The sequence below is a fragment of the Aedes albopictus genome, chromosome 3 (assembly GCF_035046485.1).
Source record: "Aedes albopictus strain Foshan chromosome 3, AalbF5, whole genome shotgun sequence".
Taxonomy (NCBI): Eukaryota; Metazoa; Arthropoda; class Insecta; order Diptera; family Culicidae; genus Aedes; species Aedes albopictus.
Window position 1 is genome coordinate 51,732,183 of NC_085138.1, and position 10,017 is coordinate 51,742,199.

The 10,017-nt window shown below is 41.7% G+C and overlaps 1 protein-coding gene across 1 annotated transcript; it reads right to left on the reverse strand.

Moving 5' to 3' along the window:
- Window positions 1-883: 883 nt before the first annotated feature.
- LOC134289992 (uncharacterized) lies at window positions 884-8,866 on the reverse strand. Its single transcript, XM_062856885.1, has 2 exons — window positions 7,823-8,866; window positions 884-3,035 (listed from the first exon to the last, which is right to left on the reverse strand). The coding sequence occupies exon 2, from the start codon at window positions 3,026-3,028 to the stop codon at window positions 1,421-1,423; it is 1,608 nt and encodes a 535-aa protein (XP_062712869.1). The 5' UTR covers window positions 3,029-3,035; window positions 7,823-8,866; the 3' UTR covers window positions 884-1,420.
- Window positions 8,867-10,017: the final 1,151 nt, after the last annotated feature.

The following is a 10,017-nucleotide window of genomic DNA, read 5'->3' on the forward strand; positions in this document are numbered from 1 at the left end:
TGTGTTTATAAAGCCATATGCCAGGCAAGGGAGTATTCAGTAGTTTTCATATAAAAATTCAGCTTATCGGTATTAGGTTATGTTATTCTCCCCTAACGCTGAGTTAGAAAACGTGAACTCCAACAACGACGCACTGTTCCAACTGCTGGAGCGAAATTTATGTGGTTCAACGCCATCTCATTGCCCGTTAGTTGCCGGTGCCGGTTGCTTACTTCCTAACGAGGAAAATGCGTGCTCTTGGAGCTTTTAGCGGACTAATTGGTTGTCGTTTGCACTGCGATTAGCCCTCCGGGGGAGTCGATGTTAACGTTTGCGTTCCGATGCGTTTCAGCTTACACACGGAATGCAGCTCGCTGCCAGTTGGCCTGGTCTGGTCATCGCTCGGTGCATCGTTTTCGACAGGTTGACCACACGTATCGGTGGAACCACGTTGACCTGGAACCTGTCCGGTGCACTAGGAGAGCTATAAGCAGTTCACAGAACCGAAGCGAACAAAACGGAACAACACGGTGGCGCTGAGTCCGTGCGTTTATTGGCCACAGGGCTTCTGGTTGACCGATACGCGCGTAAAAGGTTCCATTATGCACAAACAATTGGATTTCGACCGGGACAGCACAGAAGCACCCATCATAAAGCCAGCAGCGATAATTTTCCGATGAGCAACACAGCAAAGAGCAGTTCTACGATGCAACGTGGTAGCTCGATGTTTATTTTGAAGTCTATCCAGTCAGCGCAAGGAACTGCACCGTGATGACATTCCCACAGGTTGCCAAAATGTCTGACGATGTTTACAAATGTACGGGACTTCACACCTGACTTTTTAAAAAGAAATCTTTTTCTTCACTTATGAACACTAAGTCCCGAATTTTATTAATTATTCATTTTTCACTTGCTACATAAGTCTTTCCTACGGCTGAAGGCCACACTTTTCTATCAGACTTCACTTAGAACTTGCTACATAAGTTTTCCTACGGCTGAAGGCCACACTTTTCTATCAGACTTCACTTAGAACTTCTAACTGCTCGCACTCAAGGTTTCCTACTAACTGACTGGCTTCGACCACCTGGGCTGAGGGCGCACCTGCGTCCTCCGGTGGGGCTCGATGAGAATCTTGCTGGCATCAGCGAAAGGCCATCGGATGATGTTGGCCTGGATTGCGTCGATCGAAGTATTGGTGACCGTTGCCGTTCCAGGGGCATTGACACGCGGTCGCTCGGGGCTTCGATGTTGCCAACGGTCGGTCCTCATGGTGGATTGCTGACTGCGTTGTCAGCAACTGTATGCTCGTCGTCCAAAGTTCGTTGTCGCCAAGGGTTGGTGTTCATGGCGGTTTGCCAAGTACCTGGTCAGCATCTAGTCCACGATGGTAGAGACCGTATATCGTGGGTAGAGCTTAGGGATGTCCATAACTTCCCCCGCCTTAGTTTGAACCGTCTCGGTTCAATATTGTTTGAGAGCTTTCCAACGCATTGTTTGCAGGGATCCGTATTGTCAGCTTCATTTTGAGTTTACGAACTTCTCTCGTAGGAAAAGCGAAAATTACTGCTACGAAGCATGTGATGAGAACTATTCCTACTATGTTGAGCACTTTAGTCCTTTTGTTTGCTGTTTCTAAGTGCTCCAGCTTATGACGATTCCTAATATGCAGTTGTTCCATATAGTCAATGGATTCTGGTTCTGTCTGTGACTCATCTACGCTTACTGAATGTAGGGGTAAGATGACAGGTCTGGATTCTCCTCTGAATGTTTTGCTGGTAAAGGTTTTTCCGTTGAGGGTGATGGAACAATCTCTAAATGATATGAAAAACGTTCCTGTTAAATTCCTCGGACCATATCCACAACTGTTTTGCATCGAAGTCGGATCAACAGAGTTTTTAACTAACAGTCCGAGATTCTCGATTTCCTTTGTGTCAGGTTTCATTGGAGATCTAATGAAGGTACAGTTACCCGTATTTCCTCTTAGTAACTCATGTAAGCATCCGTCATTTGAAGTGTTAAACAAGTTCTGGACGTCGCAGATGATGCTATGCTCGATGTTCATGCATGGATGGGAAATTAGGTAAGACTCATTGTTACCAACAATGGCTTTTGTTGCATTTATCGGTATGATTTTAAACTGTCGTGGAATGGCTTCTATTTGGAGTTGCACAAATTCTCCTTGCCTGAATTTAGGAATTTTTATGAGTAGGATTATGTCTGAGTTATTGTGGAATGCTATGGGTTGCAAAAACTCATAAACTTGGTCATAGCTGTTAATCACAACGCCTTGTGACTCCAACAGATTCGTTGCAAATTCTAGCTCTGATGGTTGTAAGAAAGCCTTTGAAATTAAACCCAACTTGGACAACTGAATGGCCTCGAAAATTGTAGACAGCTGCTGGTTGATCATGTCGATGTTGAAGATGATGTTGTGTAGGTGCAGGAGATGTTCCCATTCGACAGGTCTGTCTAAGCTCAGTCTTGTCTGTTTAATGATGCTATCTATTTCCCTAGACTGTTTATAAGCTTGTTTAGTAATATTGTTAATCCTTTCCTCAAACAATTTATTAATTTGAATTTGTTCATTATTCTCTGTTACTAAAAGGTTATTTGAATTTTTAAGAATTTCAAGTTGGTTTTCTATTTTTAACAAATCTTCATTATCGAGATTCCCTGTAATCATTTTTAAGGTAGACCCAAGAAAATTAAGAGATCGTTTTGTTTTTCTACTTCTAGCGGTTAAATTTTCAAGGATAAAATAAGCCTGACTCTGCTTTTGTTTAAGAATTTTAACTAGTTCTGCTATCTTTGGGTTTTCTTCAATGCTCAAAATAATGGATTCATACTGCTTGAGAACGACGGTAAAGGATAATAAATTAAATCTATGGAATAGTGTGTGAGATCCTTCTTTTATAAAGACTGAATTAGTCTTGAACGCAACTATACCGGGATTTTCATTAAGTTCAAGGATTTCCAAGTAAGCAGAGTAAATAGGATTGAAAAACATCATAATTGTAAGACAAAAAAGTATCGGGTGTTTGTGTGTCATCTTCGAGCTGAAATGACAGGAGAAGAAGGGAAAGAAGACAAAAAGGTGCAATTAGTTCTACGTCGAAATTAAGTTTTACGTTTACGTTTTAATTTTGTTTTGTGGACTTTTCTCCCATTCTCGTCGATTATATTTGACTCTAAATTATCTTTGACTTGTATTTCTCTATACCTCTCTTGGTGCTTCAAGTTATTCCTTTTTCTTTCGAAGACCGTTTCATTTGGAAGGAAGTTTTCAGGATCTTCTCTGTTTATGTTCAGTTTTTCTAAGTCTGAACGTTTTTTCTCTAATTGTTTTTGAGACAAAATCCTGTAAAATTCCTCCTTCAGTCTTATTCTTTCATCGAGATCTTCGGGGACAGGGTCCTCGTTTCTGAAGCCAAAAAATAACTCTTTTGGAGTTAACTTTGTTTGAGAGTGTATTGAGTCATTATATATGGAAACTGCAAGATTAATTTTTGCCGTTTCGGACAAATCTTTAGTTGAATCCTTCATACTTAAGATGTTGTGCAATTCTCTAATAGTCCTATGGACGATTTCCACAGTACCATTCGAAGAGGATTGTCCAATACTCGTATAATGGTACTCTACATTGTTTTCCTCAAGGAATTCTTTAACTGTTGTTGAGGTAAATGATGCTTCCTGATCCATGACGAGAAAGGAAGGTTTTCCAACGTTAGCGAAGAAGTGGGTTAGTGCTCTTAGAATGTGTATAGTATTCCGTGTTTTAATTGGGACAGCCATTGTTAGTCTGGAGAACTTATCACAAAGTGTTAGATAATTTCTATTTCTGATTATGAATATATCCATATGAACAATTTGCAACGGCCTGGATGGTGTTGCTGTTAATTGGAATTTTTGTTTATATGGTCGCCTTTCATACTTAGCCTTTTGACACAGTTTGCAGATGTTGATAAACTTTGAAATTTTGCTCTTCATTCCTGGGAAAAAGTACCTTCTTGAGATGTGTGCCTTTGTCTCAATGATACCTCTGTGGTTCGCGTTGTGTTGCCGTTCGATGATCAGGTCCTGTTCAAGCTCATCTGTTACGTCTTCTAACAATCTTTGTGTCCAGAAAATTTTTAATGATTTTGCTCTTGAAAAGTAAGTTTTATAAATAGTTTGCAGCCTATTAAGGATACTTTCGCTACAATAAAGACCGGTAGCGCATTTCATCGGAGCGTATTCCTTAAGAATATTGATCAGGGCTGCTGGACCAAAATGTACCTTCTTTATAGTTATTCTGTGGAAGTTTTTAAATGGGGTCAAGGATTCACGACTATCTTCATCTGTCTCTACCAGTACAATCTGATTTCCAAATCCGTTAAGGGGTCTTTCCGTTGACGGGATGAAGTCGTTATCGTCAGTGTCCGCGGAGTGTTGTGTCATGTCATCGCTGGAGGTAGAGTTGGCGTTTACTTCTGTTTTATCCTCAGGGTTAATACGAGACAGTGCATCTGCATTAGCGTTTAGAGTACCTTTCTTATACTTGATTTCAAATTCGAGCTCTTCGAGAGCTAGTTTCCAGTGTAAAAGTCTCCTGTTCAGATCATTTTTCTGCCGGAGCCACACAAGTGGTTTGTGGTCGGTTCGAATTTCGAAAGAGGTTCCGTAAATATATGGTCTAAAATGTTTCGTTGCCCATACAATGGCCAACAATTCTTTTTCCGTGGCAGAATAGTTGCATTCTGCTTGATTCAGCGTTCTAGAGGCATATGCAACAGGATGCTCTTTGCCATCTTCGAATTTCTGAGACAAAACGGCTCCTAAAGCAAAGTCGCTTGCGTCAGTTTCAAGAATGAATTTTCCATTGAAGTCGGGGTATTTTAGAATAGGGTCGCTCGTTAGTAACTGTTTGCAATCATTAAAACAACTAATAAATTCTTCATTGTGGACAATTTTTGTATCTTTTTTCAAGCACCTGGTTAAAGGTTTCGTTAATTTTGCAAAATCTCGAATAAATTTTCTGTAGTATCCAAGAAGTCCTAGGAAGCCTTTGATTTGAGTAGTTGTTTTTGGGATTGGCCAATTAAGGATTTTTTCAATTTTATTTGGATTGGGTTTAATGCCATCTTGGGTTACTATGTGCCCCAAAAATTCACATTGTTTCTGAAGAAATTCACATTTGTCAAATTGAATTTTAAGGTTGGCTTGAGCAAGCCGTTGAAGCACTTTGTTAAGGGGCTGTCCATCAATTACGTAAGGGTTTATGGGGGGAGGGGGGGTTTGAGAAATCTTACGCGCCATACAAAAATTTTAGGGTTCTCATACAAAAAATCTTACCAGGGGGGGAGGGGGTGTCAGAAAATCGCAAAAATTCCCTTACGTAATTAATGGACAGCCCCTAAGGTTATCGATGTGGTGCTGTAACGAGCTACCAAAAATAATAATGTCGTCTAGGTAAACTAGGCAATAATTTCCAATGAGATTTCCGAGAATGTGGTTCATTACGCGCTGAAAAGTTGCTGGCGCGTTTTTTAATCCAAAGGGCATGCGAATGAATTCGAAGTGCCCTTTCTCTGTACTGAAAGCAGTTTTCGGCCTGTCTTTTGGATGTACCTCAATCTGGTGGAATCCAGATTTAAGATCCAGTGTAGTAAAATAGGTACTACGGCCGAGCCTGTCAAGGATTTCTTCAATTCGCGGGATGGGGAATTTATCATCGACAGTCTTTTCATTTAATTTGCGGTAGTCTATGACGACACGCCATTTCTTTTTTCCGCTTGCATCCAGTTTTTTTGGAACAATCCAGATTGGAGATGTCCAGGGGGAAATAGAATTTTGAATAATACCGTCCTCCAACATTTCGTTGATTTGCTTCTCCACTTCAGCTTTATGGACATGAGGGTATCGGTACGTTTTGGTATGAACTGGAATATCATCTGTAGTTTTTATTCGATGTTGAATTGCAGAAGTGCAAGACAACTTTTCTGAATCATTATGAAAAATTTTGGAATTTTTAGAAAGGATTTTCAGTAATGCAGATTTTTCTTCGTTGTTGAGATGTTTGGTTCAAATCATTGTTTCCAATTCAGAAGGGGGTATGTGAGACGCTTGATAAGAATGATGTGAATTCATATTGTTAACTTCTGCTACTTGAATAGTTTTTGCTGGCATTGTCCAATGGAAGGTGACAGATTTGCCAAAGTTTCTTATTGGAGCGTTTACAAAACCATTTTCTGCTTGGTACAACCCAGAAGGGATTACAGCGTTGGCAATTTGTATGTCGTTAGGGAGGTAAACGTTGCCATTATTCTGTAAAACGGGTAGTTTGATCATTCGCGTAGAGTTCTCTGTCAGCGTAATCTGCGAAGGGCCTAATTTCCTAATTTGCATCGGGATTGTTTTGTGGGGAAGGATTATTTTGTGGTTGTTTACGTCGATCAGTGCTTCGATGTCGGAGAGGGTTTCATATCCAAGGATTCCGTCAAAATATTTACGGAAATTTAAAAGGTAGAAGGTAACTTTTTGCTTGAGGCCAAAAATTGTCGTGATGAATTTTTGATCGGCCGCATGCCGTCCTGAGCTATTAGAAATGTTGAGGGTTTTGCATTTTAGCTGTTTTGATTTTGGAATCAGGCTGGGCGAAATGAAATTTTTGTTTGATCCACTATCCACAAGTATTTTTGCGTCCTTACCACAAATGTTCATTATTGCGTAGGGAAGTCCGTTGATTGCATTTAAGTCGGCGATCTCGGATCGAGGCCTATCTGAAAATTTACACTTTGTTCACTGACTTCGTCTTCACTATCGTCTTCGCTATGTGTGTCATGTGTATCGTCGTCGTTTTTCTGTTCAGCGTCATGATTGTAAACTCTGGAACGTAACGACGGGTCTACTTCCATGGGTGTCATTTTCTGTCTGTCGGATAGCGGTTTGTGTCGTGTAGATGGGGTGTCCGATTGCTTGCTAAATGGTTTATTGGAAGATTTGAAATTTTTGCTACCATGGGGCTGTTGGTCGAATGCAGCTTGTGTGTGGGACTTCGTCTTCTCAGCGTTTTGGAACCGACACAGGAATGCGTATGCATTCTCCAAATCGCTGGGTTGTGTCGTTTGAGCATACCCAAAGTAGGGTTTACTAAGGCCGTTAATAAATGCTGCTAAACATTCTTGTTCAAGGAAATGATTAATAGCGTCCCAATGGTTTGCATAAGCTGGATTCTGCTTTGCCAAAGACTTCATATTAACCATTATTTCCTTTGTTTTCTTATAGTAAATATGTAATGATTCGGTCATTTTAAGTGACCATAATTGTGTCTGGTATGTAGCAATATTATTGCGATCACCGTAGACACTTTGTAGGATTTCCGCTACTTCGTCGAAGGTAGTGGGGTTTCCGTTTACACATATCATATCGCGGGCTTTGCCCTCGATCTTGTTAATCACCGCCTGTTCGTACACGGCAAATAAGTCCGGTGCGACGTGTGGTCGGCATAAATTCAAAGCTCGTCTTGCTGTATCAAGCCAATGACTGAGCTGTCTTTTATTCCCGTCGAATGATGGGATCATTCTTATGGGGTCTGGAATTCGAAAGAAGTCCGTGCGACGGTCCTCCACGACGGGGGCTTGCCGCTGTTGTTGCAACTGTTGCTGTTGCTGCTGTAAATTATTGTTTTCGACTTGAAGAGCACCAAGTCTGTGCTCCAAGTTTTGGATTTGGTCAAATATTGCCTGTAAATTAACTTGTTCCATGTTTCTTTCGTGGTACCTGAGAGGCTTAACTTTAGGAACGGGATTAAATCTACGCATACAAAATGATAGAGAGGTTGGGAAAAGAAAAGTTGTTTACTCACGGTTCGACACTCTTAAAGGGTTGAAACCCACCGATGCAGTTTTCGTGTCGGGCGGCGCAAATCACCTACGGGTTGAGGGATGGTTTCCAAGAGCCTGGTTCCTGATGATCGCTGGAGATAGTCACTAGTTTCTTGCTTCGCCACGGATTGGGCTAAGCGTCTACTTAATGCTGAATCCTGCGCAAGTCAGTTACACTTTTAGTCCTTGGTTACCGGCACGTCCGATGTCGTCAATTCGACACTAATTTTCGGTTTTCGCACTACTGTCCAATTACCACGGATCGGGTTTTGTCACTAGATTGTCTTCCAAAAACTAGCACTGCACGTAGAGTGTTCCGTACGACTGCGCCACAAATGTACGGGACTTCACATCTGACTTTTTAAAAAGAAATCTTTTTCTTCACTTATGAACACTAAGTCCCGAATTTTATTAATCATTCATTTTTCACTTGCTACATAAGTCTTTCCTACGGCTGAAGGCCACACTTTTCTATCAGACTTCACTTAGAACTTGCTACATAAGTTTTCCTACGGCTGAAGGCCACACTTTTCTATCAGACTTCACTTAGAACTTCTAACTGCTCGCACTCAAGGTTTCCTACTAACTGACTGCCTTCGACCACCTGGGCTGAGGGCGCACCTGCGTCCTCCGGTGGGGCTCGATGAGAATCTTGCTGGCATCAGCGAAAGGCCATCGGATGATGTTGGCCTGGATTGCGTCGATCGAAGTATTGGTGACCGTTGCCGTTCCAGGGGCATTGACACGCGGTCGCTCGGGGCTTCGATGTTGCCAACGGTCGGTCCTCATGGTGGATTGCTGACTGCGTTGTCAGCAACTGTATGCTCGTCGTCCAAAGTTCGTTGTCGCCAAGGGTTGGTGTTCATGGCGGTTTGCCAAGTGCCTGGTCAGCATCTAGTCCACGATGGTAGAGACCGTATATCGTGGGTAGAGCTTAGGGATGTCCATAACTGTTTATAAAGCGTTTTGTGATTTTAGAGCTCATGGAGCTGAGTGGTGACTCAAATCGGATAAGGTGTGTAACCTCAAGGCAGAAATTTGCACAAGGTTCGTCGAAAAATCACCTTTCGAATTTGGTAATTTCACTAGCCGTGCCTAGCTCTATCTTCCACTGTGCTGATTTCCATAAAACATTAATTTCAACTTAAAAAGCCCTCAGGCTCAGTCCATTAGTATTCCCTTCACTAGCTTAGTGCCATCAGCTTCTAACGCGTCGGTCGACGCAGTTATCTTCCTCTTTTCCATTTTGAGATGAGATGGATCGTCTTGCATAACAATCGCTGCTAATCAAATCGCTGTCACCGACAAGCAAAGCAACACCATCGACAAAACTCCTAACCGTGAGTGAGTGAGTGGAACGAACTCCACCGTAGCCGTCGTTGTATTCACCATTGAGCCGCGCACAAGAAAAGTGTAGATAATTTGTTTTCCCCCCGGAGCGGGTTTTATTTTCCACTCGAGTAGATTCCCATCGGAGACATCGAAGGAGTCCCGGATTCCCAATCCGCACCGGTGTGATTGCTCTTCTGCAATTCTTTTGGAGAAAACATTCAGTTGATGACGGTCTTTCGGTTACCGAATCTCCGTGCTCCGAAGTTAAGCACCATCAGGCAGACTATCAGAAAAGCGCCGAAGTCAGTGCCCCTGCCAATCGAATTGTGCTCCCAAATTGGAATTCTATTTACTTTGGTTCTTGAAACTTCTGCTGCTCCATATTACGTGGTGGTCCGATCACCCCTGATTGTGTTTGTGTTTTTTTTTGGTTATCCAAACTGATTTCGATATTGACCTGCCCAGACTTTGAAAAAAAAACTAGGTATTCATAGCATCTATCGTCTCCGTCATTTATGTCACAGTCGGTCGACCTTATTCGTTTAGTGTAATACTCGGCTCGCTATGAATCATTTATTAGTTGCATCGATTTTCTTCGCTGCCTCGTTTTGCTTGTTTTGTGCCAAGAACGAATATTGTGCAAGATTGCTAAAAGCGTGGTGTGGACAACTGATACACATTGCATGTTTAACATTTCTCCTTTTCATCTACCCAAATAGCCAAAAAATTTTTTTGATGTATTAATTATTGAGGCTCGCAAACTTTTAAGCAAAAGAAAAAAAAAAACAATACATACATACATTTATTCGCTCAACATCACATTTAAGACAAGACATAACAATAG

What these genes read in the sequence shown, in the direction of transcription:
- LOC134289992 (XM_062856885.1), bottom strand. Translation starts at nt 3,028, where the DNA reads ATGACACACAAACACCCGATACTTTTTTGTCTTACAATTATGATGTTT.